This window comes from Ceratotherium simum, chromosome 30 (genome assembly GCF_057802395.1).
Source record: "Ceratotherium simum simum isolate JZ-2026a chromosome 30, ASM5780239v1, whole genome shotgun sequence".
Taxonomy (NCBI): domain Eukaryota; kingdom Metazoa; phylum Chordata; class Mammalia; order Perissodactyla; family Rhinocerotidae; genus Ceratotherium; species Ceratotherium simum.
This window is the reverse complement of record NC_141929.1, coordinates 20,746,392-20,764,510: the sequence shown is the minus strand read 5'-3', so window position 1 is coordinate 20,764,510 and position 18,119 is coordinate 20,746,392. Positions and strand designations below refer to the sequence as shown.

Here is an 18,119-nt window from a genome sequence, read left to right as displayed (position 1 = left end):
TGGGCTCAGGACGCCAGAGCTGAGGCCCGGGCCGGGTCCAGGGCTAGGCCTCTGTGGGGTCAGCCCGGCTGGGCCGAGGCAGCCGCCCACTGTGGGGCCTGCCTATCTGCAGCCAGCCCGGCCCTCACAAAGGAACAATAACAGGAAACCATCCCGGGGGAAGTGGGCCAGGGCCAGCTGGAAAACCTGAAGGGGCGGCGGCCAGGCCTCCCTTGCAGGCCGGGCGTGGCTCCCCTCGAGAGCTGTCGGCAGAGCCCCAGAGAGCTCCGGAGCACACTCGGCCCCAGGCAGGCAGTCAGACGAACGGAGACACCTCACTCGGCCCCAGGCAGGCAGTCAGACGAACGGAGACACCTCTCAGCCCACGGGCACGGTGAGTGAGGGCTCCCTGCACCGCGCTCCACCCAGACCCATCGCCATGCGCCCGGGACCGGAGGGTCCTCGGCTTCCCCATCTTAGAATGGTGGTGGTCGGGGTCTCAGGAAGATCCACTCCTCGGGCCAGACTCGGCCTCCTGGTTCAGAGCAGGGCTGGTGCACCCTGTGGAGGCGCCGGCCACGAACAGGTGTTCTCAGGGCTGAGGGAGGGGGTGAGGACTCGGCTCTCCCACATGTAGACTCTCCAACTCGGTGTGACTCGAGGGCCCACTGGCTTCCATCGGTGCCAGGCTCAGAGAGGGCAGGATTCTAGCCGAGTCGCCCAGCACACTGGGGCGGAGGACTGGCACCCAGGCCTAGGCTCCCCCTCGGTGCCCCTTCCCCGTGGGAAAGGATTAGCCAAGGCCTGGCATCATCCCCTCCCCCAAGGCTCTGGGATTGGGAGAGGAGCTCAGCCCCCCTCCGTTAGCCAGTGCCCCCACTTTCAGAACAGGCAAGCTGAGGCTCAGCTCTGGGCACCTGAGGTCCGGCCTACGGACTCCCCTCCCTGCCCTGCCCCAGACACATAGGACGGCTACCAGCTGTGGAGCCGTGGTCGGGAAAGTGGCCCACCCTTCCCCCCAACACCCAGATAACCGAAGGCTGGGCCCAAGGGACCCCGCAGCCCTCATATTTTAGGGAAGTCTCCCCCAAAAGACTTGAAGGCAGGCGGTGTAGGGTGAGAGCCCAGCCTGGAGACCGTGGTCCTGGCGCAGAGCCCAGCCCCACCACTCGCTTCCTGTGTGACTTGGGGAAAACTCTCCAGTGTCTCCGAACCTCAGTTTGCTTGTCTGAACAATGGACATAGCGAGTCTCTGCAATTTACTGTGGGAACTGGAGCTGATGCGCCTAGGAGGCTCTTAACCAAAGGGGCTCATTATGTTATCCTACCAACAACCCAATGAGTGGGACAGATCCTTTCTCCGCCTCTAGTGGAGGCGGCTGAGCTTCAGAGAAGGTAAGGAAGAGCTGGAGTGGGGAGCTTGTACCCCAGAGCCCAGGCTCCTTCCAGCATCACGCAGCTTCTCCATGCCTCAGCCTTCTCATCTGGGAAATGGAGGAAACGGTCTTTTCATGAGTCACCTGAAGGAGACAGTGTACACACCTGGCACCAGGAATGGCTCATAGCAGGGGAGTCTTCGAGAAATCATGGCTGAATTTACCTGCCACCCCAGAGCTGACCGTGGCTGTGAGTGTCATAAAGGTTTTGACCCCTGAGGTCGGTGAGTCCCCAGCAGGCGAGGCGGAGGGGGTGCAAGTGAGGGGCTATCGACTCAGCTCTTCCTCTGGCCAGCACTTTGGGTAGCTACTCTGCACCAAGCACTGTGCTTGTTCTCCACACCCCCCGATGGACGTTTCTGCCATGGGTGGTGGGCAGATAGGATCCTGACAGGAAAGAAGGGCATTCTAGGGGAGGCAGGAAGCCTGGAGGTTTTGGGAAGGCTGTGGCCAGAGGGTTTTTTAGAGCCAGGAGCGCCAGGAGGGCTAGTGATGCTGGAGGCCCTGAGTGCCAGGCCCAGGAGCGCTGGTTCATCTTCAGGCGATGGGGGGCAGTGGGACTGTCCCCCGTCTGGCCTGAGTCCAGCCATCTTTGGGCCCCAGCCTGGAGGGCAGCAGGTGACCTCCAAGGGGCCCAGGCAGCCCTGCCAATTCCGGCTTACTATGGTGAGGGCAGAGGGGTGGCATCCCCCGGCCTTGAAGAGGTTAAGCTGCCCACCATGCAGGCTTGACCTGAGCAATTGTGCTGCTGAACAAGAGCCGGACGTCGGGGCAGGAAGTCAGAGGGGGCTAGGCTTATTTTCTCCCGAAGTTGGATGACTCACAGCTCTGCTGCTGCCTCTGGGACACAAGGTAGACACTGGCCACCAGCTAGGGAAAAACCTTGGGCCACTTGCCCATGTGGACCCATCCCTGCTACATCCGTCACCTCTCTGCACCCCCATGGCAGCCTTGAAGCTACTAAAAGAATTCCACTTTCACAGATGGGACCACAGAGGCCAAAAGAGGCTGAGCAGCCAGTCCAAGGTTACAGTTAGTACAAGGTGGAAGCAGGATATGAGTGAGGCCAGCGCCTCTGACCTCACGGCCCCCGCCACGCTCCATAGCGAAGCTCAGAGAGGGGATAAGTGGAGGAAGATTGAACCTGGCCGTTCAGCCACAGTTGGCTGACAGTTCAAGCCACAGAAGCAGGTATCAGGACAAGCCAGGAGGCCCAATGACCCTGGGGAAGGAATGTTCCAGGAGACAAGTCCTGCCCTCGGGAGCTTGGCTTCTAGCTGGAGAGCTACTGAAAAGCCCATCCTAACCCAGGTCTAAGCTGATGTTGGGTGGAGAAATCATAGAAGGCTTCCTGGAAGAAGAGCAGGAGCCCCAGAGGAAGCTGGGAGGTCTTGGGGAGCCCCTCTGCTCTCTGAGCCTCAGTCTTCTCATCTCTCTAGGGCAGGGAATGGACCTCATTCAGGGACCTCCAGATTGTCTGTCTTGGGCCACAGCTAACAGTCAGATCCTGGCGGGCGCAGATACGAGGAGGAGGAGGAAGCAGGGCCCATGGGGCCAGGCCAGGCAGGCAGTGAATGAGATTTCCTTCTGGAGAGGCACAGAGGGGAGCAGGAGGTGGGGCCAGGGCAGAACCAGGAAATGAGGCCAGGTGTGAGTCGGCCAGTCGAGCCCACAGCCACCAGGCTGATGAGGGTGAGTGGATGTGGGTCAACAGACCCGCACACTTACTGAGCACCTACTGTGTGCCAGCTTCACCCCCTTGATCTCATTTAATCCTCCTGACTAGGAAGGTAGCTACGGTTGATGAGGAAGCTGGGGCCCACAGAGGGCAAGGGATGGGCCTAAGGCCACACAGCTCCTGTGCAGCTGAGCAGGTTCAAACAGACAGGCCTGTAGGGTTCATTCTATTGCCCCCACTGACTGCCTCACAGCCCCCATCAGAGTAGGGAAGCCCAGAGAAGGCTGGAAAAGGCTCCATACGGTGGGTGTTCTCTCCCCGAACGTGGAGTTGCCCCATTAGGAGACAGGGGAATAGACTGGATGATCTTGGAGCCCAGAGACCCCAAGACAACAGAGATTTGTTTCAAATTACAACCCATGAGCTCCGTTTTGCCAGCCCCGCCTTCAGAGGCACCGTGCACAGGGTACGTGTGTGTTCACCGGGGACCCGTAAGAAGGATAACCTCGTTGTCCTCAAAGGATCAGAATCCTAATGGTGGTGTGTCTGACAATGTGAGGGGCCATCAGAGATGCTACTGGGGACGAGGAGGAGCTTCCCTGAGTTATACCAGCTATTGCCCCTGCTCTGACCCCCCGAGGTGTTTTCTGCAAATACGCAGATTTGTTTCAAATCCTGTGAGTGAGGACGGAAGCAGTGACAAGCCAGAGCTGGAGACCGCAGCAGGCTGACATGCAACAGTGGGGACACCGACACCCCAAGGTCAGGGGCCTGGAGTCCATGGAGCTGGATGCTAGGGTGGAGTAGAGACAGACCCAGAACCGGCCTGGTCAGAGACGCTCGGGCCAGGGACAGAGGCTGTGCTAGGGGCAGGAGTCAATCAGAAGACCTGTGGGGGAGCCGGCCTGGGGCTTGAAGAGAAGTAGAGCATTCACTCAGGGGACACGGCAAGGAAGGGCATTCTGTGCACAATGCCTGCTGGACAAAGGAAGAGCACTGTGAATTCCAGAAATGTCTAGTTCTCCTCATGGCTGGAAGGGGCATGGAGATGGGGGAGAGGAGGGCCGGAGGGGTGGGCAGGGGACACACCATGCTGGGCCTTCCATGCTGGCCCAGGAGATGGACTTCATCCTGCAGGGGGTGGGGAGCCGGGGGGAGCAGTCGGCAGGGGAGCCACGTGGTCTGCTTTAAGGGGAGTTGAGACAGGGAGGCTGGTGGCAGAACCCTGAGGGGAGGGGATCTGGTCTGGGACCCACAGGAGCAGGTCCCAGGGCTGAACTGAGCCGAAAATTAGGAGAAAGCCCCAGGGGGCCAGCTCATAGCTACCCAGTCCCACTCGCAACACAGCCCCTCCCAGAGGCTCCAGGGCCTCACCCTTCACTCTCCCAGTGTTAGTGGATGCCAAGGCCCAGCTGTAAATGCTGGGGCTCAAGCAGACAACTGGGGAGTCCCTGAAGGAGTTTGGGGATCACTGGCTCCAACCTCTGTCCTAGAATGAGGCTCGAGGTGGTGGGGTGGGAGGGCGGTGGGCAGAGCTGCCCAGGGCCACACAGGGAGCGGGGGCCGCAGCGCTCCCCCTCCCACAGGCACACCTCCTGCATGTTCTGGGCCTCTCCTCCCCCTCCCCGGCCCCTTATCCCTGACCCGGGGCCTCTGGGCTGGAGTCCAGAGCCTGCGGGAGGCTGGGCTGGGACTGAGCGTCCAGTCCACCCTCTGAGGCTCTGCCTGGGACTGGGCTCCACTGCCAGATCCTGTCCCAGCTGCCGGCGGGTGTGCCGGGCAGGGGCAGAAGGGCCCGCCCCGCGTAGCAGAGACTCTTCAGAAGTTGGCGTAGGCAGTGCCTGGGAACAGGGGCGTTGACTTGTGTAGGCACACAGGGGGTGTTGTGTGTCCATGTAGCCTGAGGATGTCATGTGTGTACCCCTGACCTGGAGTCTTCCTCTACCCCAACCCCAAAGGTCCTCTGGCCTGCTCAATAACCCCCCAAAACCCAGATTTAGCCCCTGGAACCTAAGGCTTGAGCAGGGCCCTGGTCAGGCTAAAGAGCAAGGGTCTGCCCGGTGGTCGGGGGCAGGACCAGCCCAGGGGCACTTGCCCGGCTGCCTCACTGAGCATCTCCCAGCTGGGTCCAGGCTTCGTAGCAGCAACCTAGCTACAAATTGAGCAGCTCCAGCCCCTCCCCTCCCTCGGCCCCCTCTGTGCCCCCAGCCCCTCCTCTTAAAGAGCACAGAGCTGAGCACACCCCACAGCCCCTTCAAGGCCAAACCCCAGTGACAGATGGGGCCGCAAAGAGAAAAGGAGTGAACGGAGTTTGCCTGATGTCCCATAGTGGGTCCAAGAGAGGCAGGACTCACCCCTGGACTGCAAACCTCAGACCCATCCGGGCCCTCCCCGTCTCTGCCCTCTCCCCGTTTCCTCTACTCCTCAACAAAGCATGCATCACAATTTGAAACTGAGGATTTTTTACAAAGTGGTTTTAGTGTCCCTCTCTCCCACGGGGGTGCAGCCCATGTGTAGTTCGGTGCCTGGCACATAGTAGGTGCTGGATAAATGTTTGTTGAGCGACTGTGTAACCCCAGGGCTCTAGAAAGGGCTTCAGAGAAGTGGTGACATGTGACCTAAATCCAGGCAGAGGAGAGAGAAGGGCCAGTGCGAAGGCTGGGGGGTGTGAGCCAGCCCAGTAAGTGTTAGCGTCCTACGGGCAGCGGCTACTCCTGGAGGCTCCCCAAGCACCTTGAGACCCAGACAGGTACCTGGAGAGGAGCAGTCAGAGGCACAGGATACCCCACTTGGCTCTGCCTTCGGAGCCACCCCTCAGGCCTCAGGCCCAGCCCAGGCACCTAGGTTCTGACCTCAGGTCCCACCCCGTGTGGACACAGACCGGGACCCAGGAGCTCTCCAAGGCCCCGACCTCCCATCCGGGCCTGGTGGAGCCCAGCCACCCCCGGTTTCTCTGGGGTTCCTCTGCCCTTCTCCTGGGCTCCACACCAGTTCACCAGGGTCTTTGGCCACATACTCTGTCCTCTCATGTTGGGCCCCCCAGACCTTCACAGACTGACCAAGGGCACAGAATTCCTGCCCTCATCCACGAGTACATTTGGAGCTGCTCCCAAAAGCCTCTAACGCGGCTGCAGGGACGGGGCATCATCACGGATCCTGGATGACGGACTCAGGCTGGCACCTGGCCTCTGGGTACCCAGCACACACATCTGAGCTGCCCGGTGAATTCCCTCCCCTCTCACGGCTTGTCGTGGGGCAAGTTCCCAGGGCTGCTTTGCTGGGATTTTCTGAGCACAAAAGCATTTCTAAAATCCTCAGACCCTCTGCAGCCTGTCATACCCCAGACCCACTCAGCCACAGCCTGATCTCTCCAGAAACCTGGTGAGAGCAACCAAGAGACATGACTCCTATTTGTAGGAAGGCAAAGGGCTAAAGTAAGTCTGAGCCCAGGGGTGGCTCTGACCACACACTTCGTATGTGGGGCCACACCTCCAAAGGCATGGCCAAAGGAAATTCTATTTCCAGCTGTGGGTACAGCCAATTCTGCTGGCTGACGCCCTCTCCAACAGCAGCAGGAGAAGAAACAATTGTTCCACAAAACCCTTCCCCTCGGCCCCCATTTTGGTGGCCAGATTTCTAACACAAAAGGCAAAAGACACAAATAAATGTGGCTTTTCAGATGGAAAGGTCCCTCAGGCCCCTCTAAGATTGGGTGGAGAAGCAGCCCAGGATTTAGAAAAAGACAGATCTGGGAGAGAGTTCCAGATCTACCACCTATGAGTTGTTGGTCTCTGAGCCTCAGTTTCTTCCTCTGTGAAATGGGGATGGTAATTCCTACATCCTGGGGATAGTGTGAAAACTAAAGGAGATGGCATCTATGAAAGCTAAGCATGGAGAACAGTTTATTATTATTATATTATTATTACAGACCAATGTCACCAAAGAGATAGAGAGAGGGTGGCATGACGGAAAAAGCACTATTTGGGGTGAATGGCAGTCTAAGTTCAAATCCTGGCTCCACTCCATCTCTTACTGCTGTGTGACACAGGATGACTCACTCCACCTTTCCGAGCCTCAGCTGCAAAATGGGATTACTGACAACTACATAGAAGGAGGCAAGCTTTAAATGAGACAATGTGTGCCACTGACGAGGTGCTCAGGAATGTCAGCCCCCCTCCACCGCCCCAGGCAAGAAAGGGCTGTCTTGAGAGAGCACCCAAGGGTCCAGCACGGGGTTGGAGATGGGATTATGTGATCCTCCTCTCCCAAAGGCCTCTACCTCCAAGGTCCTGCCTCCTCACTAACTGCTCGCTGACGAGGAGCTGCGCACGCAGACCTCTCCCCCACCCCAGCAAGGGACACACTGGTGATGTGGGGTGACTCTATGGGAGCCAGTGCCCGTCCTGTCAGAAGGCTGGAGCTTGACGATGACCCATGTATGCCGAGGGATTTCTCCCCAGGGCTCACCCTAGGGCCTCTGTTGGACAGGGAATAGAATCCAAGGGACTTTTCTGCACGTTCCGAGAATGCTGTGTGTGGGGCCAGCCAAAACCCACCAAGGGGTTAACATCCCCTCTGAGCCACACGGCCGTGGCCTGTGATGGTGGTCTCTGCTTTATTTAAGTCCAGTGTGGTTGTTTATGCGTTTGGCTGATGGCTGCTGTCAGCCCGGGGACCACCAGCCCATCCAAGCAGGCCCGAGCAAAGAGAAAGCCGCACTCCTGTTTGCTGTAACAGACGAGGTCCCAGCAGGACACAGAACTTACCCCAGGCGTTCAAATGAAGAGACCTTATGAGGGGAATACTTACAGAGCGGTGAGCCTGGTTAAGGGAACACAGCGGGTATGGAGGCACACAGAGAGCAGCAACAGCGGGCAGCTGTCACCACCCCAGGGCCAAAGGGACAAACAGGAGGGAAGGGTGTTTCCAGAACCCAGTGAGGGACAGCACCACAGAGGGGCTGCCCCACTAGGAGCTGTCATCATGGAGAGATGCAGACACAGCAAGAAATATGAACCAGAACAAAGAGCAGCAGGGAAGAAACACCCACTTCTCTCCTTCCATCCTCACAGCTCCTGCTGGAGCCCCTACTGGCCAAACACCAGAAGCCAGGGCCGGGAGGCCGAGGGGTCAGGCCCCCTGACACAGAGCAGAGATCAGTGGGGGCGGGGGGGGGCGGGGGGCAGTGGTCTGGCAGGGTGGGGACCTGCACATCCCCTAACCAAATGATTGGGTGTTGAGGAACAAGAATGGCAACGTGACTCCTCAGCGGAGCAGAACCAGAGGGTCAGCAAGGATTCGTATGTGTTTGGTTTCATTATTAGTTTTTTGGCCACGTTACAAATCCTTTTTAATTCAGGCCTGAGAACAACCCTGAGAGGTAGATACTAGTGTTCCCATTGTACAGATAACGTAATTGAGGCTCAGAGAGGTGAAGTGTCTCGTGCACAGTCAAGCAGTGACAGAGCAGGCAACTGAGGTTCTGTAAGCCATGGAGCCTGCCATCGTAACCATCCCCTCGCACTGTGTGAGCATCAAGATGGAAAGACGTTCTCCAGGAAGGAAAGGAAGCTGTGACTTGAGCCCAGCAGTGGGGCCTGGGCATCAACCCTGGGACCAGTCCCAAGCCGTGCTGCAGTGCAAGGTGCCCAGGGATGCACAGGGCTGGGAGGTGGGCACCAGGGTCGGCTCCCCAGGGGAGGATGTTTGGGCTCGACTCTGAAGGACAAGTTCACCAGACAGAGAAAGAGGGAAGCCCCGGGGGGACTGTCCTGGGCCACTTCTCCTCTCCAGCTACCTGCTCTCCTTAGTGTCCCAGCTTGCAGTGTGAGTACCATCCACACACAGCGACGGTCCGCAAGCTGCTCCAGCCTGCTTTCTCCTCCAGACTCCGGGTCGGGTCTCCAGAAGCTGCTGGTCGTGGCCGCAGAGCCATTTAATAGGCAACACCATCTGATTCAGGCCACACAGAACTTCTGGTTTTCTCCCCATCAAACATGCCACTATCCTGGTCTTCCGAATCTCAGTAAAGACCCTGCTGTCCCCAGCTGCTCAGGCCAAAGATGGGGGAGCGGTCCTTGATTCCTTTCCATCCCTCACCCCCTACGTCCCCTTAACCAGTAAGTCCCATTAACTCTACCTCAAAGCATATCCCACGGCCCTCCCCCCATAACCTGGTCTGGGCTGCCACTGATTCTCACCTGGAAGACACTGACAGCCTCCTCCTGGTCTCCCGTCTCTCAGCCAGTCCCCTCACCACAGCAGGGGATCTCTTCAAATGAGATCTCATCCCTCTCCCTCGCACTTAGGAAAAAGCTCTCTCTAGGCTGCCCTACGAGGCCCCACACAACCCGACTGCATTAGTGTCCTGCGGCCGCTGTAACAAACCACCCCAAACGTGGTGGTTTGAAACAATACAAATTTATCTATTTTTTATCTTATATATCGTACAGTTCTGGAGGTCAGAGGTCTGAAATGGGTTTTGGTGGGCTAAAATCAAGGCTGCGTTCCTTCTGGAGGCTCTAGGGGAGAATCTGTTTCCTTGCTTTTTTCGGCTTCTAGAGGCCACCCCCATTCCTTGGCTTGTGGCGCTGCATCACTCCAACCTCCGTTTCCATCCTCACATCTCATTTTTCCTGCTTCTGACCCTCCTGCTTTCACCTCTTAAGGCCCGTGTGATTACACCGAGTCTACCACATAAGCCAGGATAACTCCCTATCTCAAGATCCTTAACTCAATCTTATCTGCTGAAAGTCCATTTGCGGTGTAAAGTAACGTATTCACAGGTTCCAGGGTTAGGACAAGGACATTATCTAGGGAGCCATCATTCAGCCTACCACACTCACCTGGTCACCTCTTCTTGTGGTCTATCCCCCATTGCTCATTTCTATCTGATTCACCTTCCTTTGGTTCTTCAAACACACTAACCATTTTCCACCTCAGGGCCTTTGCACTTGCTGGTCCTTCTGCTTGGAATTCTCTTCCTTCCCTCGGCATTTGCCAGGGCTGACACTCAGATGTTGGCTCAAGTGTTGTCTCTCAGAGAGATCTTCCCTGGCCTCAAAGTCTCAGCCAGCCGCCCCCTCACTCTCTGTTGGATCCCCCACTGTAATTTCCTGATCACTAGCTGATATTTTCCCTCATTTACTAATTTTCCTGGTGTTCCCACTCCAGTGTGCATTACCTGAGGGCAGGCCCCATCTGGCTTTAGGGCATACAGGAGGCGCTCAATACTTATCAGCTAAGTGCCTGGGCTCTCCCTCTGTCCTGCCTGGAGGCCTGAGAACTCTCTCTCCCCATGTCTCAGTTTCACTTCTGTTTGTTTTCCTTTTTCATTTTTGAGTCACTTCTCACTTGAGGGAGGAAGAAAGAACCAAGACTCGCAGTTCCTTTCTAGGCAAAGAAGGAAATGACCCACCGGGCCTGGGCCCAGCAAGGCTGGAGCAGGGGTCACGCCTGCCACCTCCCCTGAGTCAGGACCAGCTTCCTGGCCAGGGCTCCCAGCCTCCCCAGCCTTTGTTCAGTGGTTTCCTCCCGCCTGGAATGGCTGCCCTTTCCACATCCTACCTCAAAGGGCACGGGGTCTCTTCCAGCTCCACTGCCTCAGTTATGACTGAGAAACTGAGGCCCAGAGCCTCCCCCCAGGCATGGCACTTGCTTTCTGGGGCGTCCTCAACATTCTGTCCCACGCCAGCCCTGGAAGTCTACTTCCTCCTGGGCCAGCTGCAGGGGCCACAGGGTAGGGGCCTTCGATGCTAAGATCAGCAGACCCAGAGGCCAGGCTGGCCCAGTGCAGACACCCTCAGCCCTCACTGAGGACAGCCCGGCGCCAGAGTCTCAGAAGAAATGTCACTAGAGTTTAGAAACGTGCTGTGATGGGCTGAGTCCAGCCTCTCCCTCGGGCCAGGGCTGGGGCAGCCAGGGAGGAGGCCTCCCATCCAGCATCCAGGGGGGGTCCTTGTCTCTCTCCAGGCAGGAGCCCTGGTTCCCACTCCCACCCACCCGCCTCCTTCCCCTGAACCATCCCAGGAGCCACACGTCACTGACGCAGGGACCCAGCATGGGTGGACTGATGGGGTCAGGGCAGAGAGGGCACGGTGATAGCCAAGGTCACAGCCTCCACCCACCGTGGGGCGGTGGGGAAATCCCTCTTCCTGGAATTCAGGATGAAGCCAGGACCCCATCTCCAGGTGACCTCAGATCCTGGTCCAGGCCAATCCCACATCCTGAGGGCTGCCTTCAACGGTGTGCAACCTGAGCCGTCGCCTGGGGCCCTGCGCTTTAAAGGCCCGCACGCTTGGTTTCATGTTCTTCTGTCTCCGTCTTGAAATTCCTAATAATTTTTGAACTAAAGGACCCACATTTCCATTTTACACTGGGCCCCACAAATGAAGGCAGTCCTGTGAGCCCAGCCTCTCAATCCCCCACCGTCCCCACCCCTGCTCTTGTGACAGCTCCTAAGCTGATCATCTGCTGTGAGTTCTGGGTCTGGTGAGGGCCTGACCCTCTGGGTCAAGACATCTGGGTCTCCTAAAAGCCTTCTGAAGACAGCATCAAAACCAAGGCTGCCCCAGGGGCTCTTGGGCTGGCCAGAAGGGCATGTTTGCGCAGAGGAGCCTTTAAATCCCACCCAATAGCAGCTGCTGGGATAAGAGAGAGGGGTAGGAAAAAGCATGAACTTTGGGGCCAGGCAGACTTGGTTTAAATCCTGGCTCTGCTGCTTACAGGCTGAGTGATGTCAGAAATGTTACTAAACCTCTCTGTTCCTTAGCTCATCTGTAAAACGAAGGTTACAATTACTCCCACCTCCAGGGTCATTGGGAGGATTAATGAGATAACATATGAAGCGCTTGGAATAGCGTCAGGCAAATGATAAGTGCTCGATGAACGTTAGCTCAGACACCTAGGCTCCATCCTCAGCCCCACCGCTTGCTCCAATATGAACTTAACCTCTCTTTGCCTCAGTTTCTTCATGTGTAAAATGAAGATAACCTGGGTGCCCACTGCACAGGGCTTTGGGAGCTACCATCAGCATCAGGATCCCTCTCCTCCAGGAAACCTTCTCGACAGCCCTCCTCTAGGCTCCCCTATCGCCACACTAGCCCATGTGACACTTAAGTAGGAATTGTTTCTGCATCTGTCTTCCCCTCCCAGACTGGGAGCTCTTTGGGGGCAGGAACAGAGGCTGGTTCTGCTGGTATCAGCAGAAAGGGAAGGATGAAGGAGTGAACAGCCAAGGAGAGTCCAGTTGTCCCTGGGAGCCGCTCACACCCCAGGGCAGTGACCACCATGCGCTGATGATGCCTCCTCTCTTTCCCCAGGTCTGTGCCTCCCCGGAAGATGCAGATGCTCTCGATGCTGCTTGCCGCAGTGGGCACCTGCCTGGGCCTGCTGGTGACAGCTGCAGCGGGTGCTAACCCTGCCCACCTGGACACTCCCGGCATACTGCCCAGCCACCGGCGCCAGAAGAGAGACTGGATTTGGAACCAGATGCACATCGATGAAGAGAAAAATGCCTCGCTGCCCCATTATGTGGGCAAGGTAAGGCTCAGGCCCCAGAGCAGGAGAGGCCTCAGAAGCAGGTGGCCCCCAGTGATGGTGGCGATGGTCAAGATGGTTATAGATATTGTGGTGGTTAGGGGTGGGGATGATGGTTGTGAGGGTGATGAATGGTGATAGAGATGGTGGAGGTGGTATATTAGGTGGTGGTGGTGGTGATGATGGAGGTGACTGTGGTAGTGATGATGGTGGTGGGGGCAGTGATGGTGAGCAGTCTGGCTCCTTTTCTCCCAGACCTTGGTCTGTGGACTAAACATTGCTGGTAGAAGGGCTACCCCGTGCACAGGCTGAGGAGGCCAGCCCAGCCTGGGGCTTCAGAGCTTAGGGCAGAACCAGCCAAGGATGCCATTAAATTTTCCCATCTGATAGGTCTGGAAGACCTGAGCAGCCTTCTACAAAATTGTGCTGGTGACAAAGTTAATCATACGGGCCATGGTTGGCCAACCCTGGTCTAGGCCTTTGAACCTCCTCAAAAAACCCTTTCTCTCAGACTGTCCCTCCCTGGTTCCCTGTTACCCCACCCAACTCCCCAGATTCCAGAACACCCATCACAAGGTGCTTGACCCAAGCTTGCCCCCAGGGCAGTGCCTAAGGCACTAACCCTCACCTCCTCCCCCTTTAAAACTTCTCCATCCTCAGTCACCTTCCTAGAGCTTGGAGCTAATCTGAGTGACTAATCCACTGTCTTACCGTGTCAAAGTGTTGTTGATGTCAAAACCATCCATTCTAATTCAAAGGAACGGCTCTAGTGAGAGAATTTCACACACGATGACAGGTAGATGGACTAGGTATTTTGAGAGTTTTCAGGGAAGAGAAAAATTTCTTTCAAGTGCTTTAAAATCTCACCATGTCAGTTTCTTGGAACCTAAACATGGTCGGCTACAAGGAAGAATAGATCAATGTGCTGGTGAGAGGAAGTATGGTATGAACCATGAGGCTGGGTTCTGGAAAGAAAAAGCAGGCAAAGACATGGCCCTCACCCTTGTGGAGCTTGTGGTCTGAAACAGACACAGGCAGAACTGGCCCACCACCTGGTTTTGTAAATAAAGTTTTATTGGAATAGAGCCACACTCATTCACTTACAAATTGCCATGGTTGTTTTCATGCGCTAATGGCAGAGTTGAGGAGTTGTGACAAAGACCATAGGACCCACAAAGTCAAAAATATTTACTATCTGGCCCTTTACAGAAAGAGTTTGCCCACCCTAGTCTAGAAGAGCAGCATATATCAAAGAACTCCACAAATGGTGGTGATGGGGGAGCCCTATGGTCATAGAGAAATAGGCTGGAGAGGACCCTTTGATGGGGGAAGGTTCAGTCCAGCCTCGCCACCAGAAATGCCACATCAGCTGGGGTGGGGTCAACTGGGGAATCTCCACTTACAGCCTCACCCACAGCCAGCTGACTGTGCCCATGGGCTCCCCTGGCTCCCAAAAATGGCTGGGAAATTTAAATCCTTCAGTATGGCCACTCAGAGGGAAGACACTTGCCCAGGGTCATACAGTGAGCCCAGGACAGCCCTAGGAGAACCAAGCCCTAGGAAGGCATAGGGTTCCTGACTCCCAACACAAATGTAAACTCTGTGTCCTAGAGGAAAATGTCGTCAACCCACCTACGTCCTTCCCAATGGGATGACAGTGCCATGACTCAGCCTCTGAAGAGAAGGGTCAGCCCTAAGGAAAACCTGTGGGGTGAGTCAGGGAGAGCCAGCAGAAAGTGGGGGCCACCTGCATCACGTGCAGCCCTGTCACGGCAGCCCTTGGAGGGCTCCCCCAAGGGTCTTCGAGCAGCAGGAAGAGCGTCAGGCCTGCCGTCATCTGCCTACAGCATTCAGTTGGCACCTGGCACGGGGCTGGGGGACAGAGGAGCCACATGTAGTCCCCATTCTGGGAAGAAACAAGGATGCCTATGAGAAGCAAGGACAGGGCTCCAAGGATCACCTCCTGGCTCCCAAAGATGTAATCTGAGGGAAGGAAGTCCCTGTTTATGATGACCAGAGCCTGGAGCCTTTGTTTACAGATCTGGTTGGACAACGCAAGCGCGCCCTGAGTGGCCTCCTGAATCCACAAATACAGGTCAGCACGGCTTTCGGCATTAAGATGTTATGTCTAAATACAGCGATAATTTTTTAAAAAATAGGGTTCCCAGGGGCCGGCCCCGTGGCTTGGCGGTTAAGTGCGCGCGCTCCGCTACTGGCGGCCCGGGTTCGGATCCCGAGAGTGCACCAACGCACCGCTTGTCCGGCCGTGCTGAGGCCACGTCCCACATACAGCAACTAGAAGGATGTGCAACTATGACATACAACTATCTACTGGGGCTTTGGGGGGGGGGGAAGGAGGAGGAGGATTGGCAATAGATGTTAGCTCAGAGCCGGTCTTCCTCAGCAAAAAAGAGGATTAGCACGGATGTTAGCTCAGGGCTGATCTTCCTCACAGAAAAAAAAAAAAAATAGGGTTCCCAGAAACGCATAACCTTAATCTAATCATGAGAAAAATATCAGACAAATCCCAATAGAGGGGCATCCTACAAAAACCTGTCCAGTACTCCTCAAAACCATCAAGGTCATCAAAAACAAGGAAAGTCTGAGAAACTGTCACAGCCAAGAGGAGCTTAAAGAAACACGACAACTAGATGTAATGTGGTGTCCTAGATGGGATCCTAGAACAGGAAAAGGGCATTAGGTAAGAGCTAAGGAAACCTGCATGATGCATTAATTATAACAAATGTACCATACTAACGTAAGATGTTAATAATAAGAGGAACTGGGAGCAGGATTATGGGAACTCTTCTCAATTTTCTGTAAATATAAAACTGTTCTAAAATACGAAGTCTATTTAAGAAAAGTTGGAGGGAATGAAAACAAAAACTTATATTCAAATGAAATCCTTTTTTTTTTTTTTTTTGGAACACTGACTATTTATTTGATGGTATTGAGAAAACGTTATCAAAGATGTTTAGGGGTGAGTCAAAGGAAATTTTATGCAGAATTCCATTAAATAGATCAAAGGTGACTCACTGCCCCTCACTCCCCTTGCGCACGTTGGTCTGATACGCTTCCACCCAGACCCAGTTTGGGACTACCATTTCATCCTAATCCTGAGCAACTCCCACAGGGCCCCAGACTATCCCTCATCCCTGAGTCTCTGCTGTCCCCCCAGGCCACAGGTTACAGAGCTGGCATGTCACTTCGTGCTCCTGTCCAGCTGTTCATCATGCGTCCCAGCCACTGGGCCTCGGGACCTCCCCTTGAATCGCAGCCCTGCTCCAGGATGCTTTACCACCTCCAGCTGCTGCACCCCCTCCCTCCCTGCCCACCCAAGGGGGAGGGTCCTCACTCCCTGTCTCTACTTCCTCACCTTCCAGACTCTTCTCTACATCTTGTCATCTGCATTCTCCCCCTACCACCTCCCAACACTGCTCTCACCAAGAGCTCTGATGACTGCTCTGCTGCTAAACCCGGGGACGCTTTCCGGACCTCATGGGATTTGACCACACCCTTCTTGATGCCCCCTCTTCTGTCTTGAGACCCAACTCTCTCTTGGTTCTCCTCCAGCCTTTCTGATGTGTCCTCCTCAGACACCATCATTCAAGGCTCTTGTTCCATCCGACCCTTAAATGCTGCCCTTCCTCAGAATCTCAGCCTCTGTGGCTTTAAACCCAGGCCCTGTGGGCAGGAACAGGATCTAGACTCTCTCTCCACTCCCAGCGTGGGGCCTGGCACCTTGTAGACATCCTATTTATGTATTTTTAATTGAATTAAACTATATTTTTTGAACGTTCTAACCGCCTATGAGAGTACCATTTTACATGCATGAAATAGGATTCCCTTATGTTCCTGATAGTCTCTGTTTCTAAGAGTCTATAAATGAAATGTTCAGCAATTCTAGCCATTTAATATCCTTTAACGTACGGATCTAGCATGAACAATAACTGGCATTTATTGAGAGCCTGTCCAAATTGCTTTACACACATTATTTTCCAAATCTTGCTCCTTGGGACACCAATACTATGTGTTACAAAGAAAAAGTGTTCAGTAGTCTAATAAGTAGGGGAAATCCTGAGTTAAACAAAGCTCATTGGGGTTCTTTTCTGCAGGACTGTACATTGTAAGTCTCCCAGAAGAGAATATTTTATGTACCATTCCAAAACTAAAGTGACCAGGACCAGTGGTGTGTGGATAAATGACAACTGGCTCTCCAGGGGAAAAGGTCCTGATCTGTAGCATTTGCTAATTCCCATGGTGTAAATGCTCTCACTTTGTCTATTTCAAGCTACCAACTTGATGTCACTGAAAGCCGAGTTGGGAAAAGATATGTATTAACACAGCATTACTTAGTATTTCCATCATTTGATGCAATAGGCATAAATAACCTCAAGAACACAGTAACACTCAGTCAAATAATTAGGAAGCAATGAATTTTGAGTATGTTACCTTTCCTTTTAATCTGATTCATTTCATTGTAAGTTTATATCACTGAATTTTTAATAACAGCTGTGTTGAACAACCAGCTCACAAACATTCCTGAAAATGTAAGTTGGCTCTCAAAAGCCAAGCCAGTCCGAGCCAGCTCCAGCAGCCTGGGACTGCATTTTTGTGTGAAACAGCAAAAGAGACCAGTGTTTCCTGGAACTCACTTTCAAAAGTGCTGTTCTGCTCGTTAGAGCAACTCAAAATCAGAAGCAGTATTATCTCCATTTTATAGATGAGGTCACCACAACTCAGAAAGGTTAAGCGACTTCTAAGGGGCAAAATACCCCTTGCCTCCCAATGGCACCAAGCACATACTTTCACTCAAAAAAGGTTTTCTAAGCACTCGCTATGTTCCAGGCAGTGTTCTAGACAAACTGGGGCACTGTGCTAGGCAGGTCACATGAATGCAGTGTTCGCAGTGACCTGGCTGAGAACAACTCACTAATGACCAGTCATAGATTCTGACAAAAATCGCAGTGTCACATTGAGATCCCTGGCCTGCACCATGCACAAATATGCATGTGCACACAGACATACCTACACACATGCACTTGCACACTCACATGTGCGCGCACACACAGCCACCACTGCCCATTCCCAGCTCACAGCGCCTCCTTTTTCCTAGATCAAGTCCAGCATGAACCGCAAGAACGCCAAGTACCTGCTTGAAGGAGACTTTGCCGGCAAGGTCTTCAGGGTCAATGCAGAGACAGGGGACGTGTTTGCCTTTGAAAGGCTGGACAGGGAAAAGATCTCCGAGTACAACCTCACTGCCCTCGTGGTGGACAAGGACACCAACAAGAACCTGGAGTCTCCTTCCAGCTTCACCATCAAAGTGCATGACGTGAATGACAACTGGCCTGTGTTCACGCACCGGCTGTTCAACGCATCCGTGCCCGAGATGTCGGCTGTGGGTATGTGCCCAGTCTGTCCCTGTCCCTCCTCCCTCCCTCATCCCTGGATGCACCTGTCTCGTCAGCAACTTCACTGCCTGGGGT

General features: G+C 54.7%; 1 protein-coding gene across 1 annotated transcript in view; it reads left to right on the top strand.

The window, feature by feature from the left end:
• The first annotated feature begins 263 nt into the window (after nucleotides 1-263).
• The window catches only part of CDH5 (cadherin 5), a 35,314-nt gene continuing 17,458 nt past the window's right edge, over nucleotides 264-18,119 (top strand). The window contains exons 1-3 of the mRNA XM_087420160.1: nucleotides 264-373; nucleotides 12,414-12,633; nucleotides 17,747-18,035. Coding sequence (XP_087276286.1) covers nucleotides 12,433-12,633; nucleotides 17,747-18,035 — 490 coding nt within the window. The 5' untranslated portion in view covers nucleotides 264-373; nucleotides 12,414-12,432. The remainder of the gene's footprint in view (nucleotides 374-12,413; nucleotides 12,634-17,746; nucleotides 18,036-18,119) is intronic.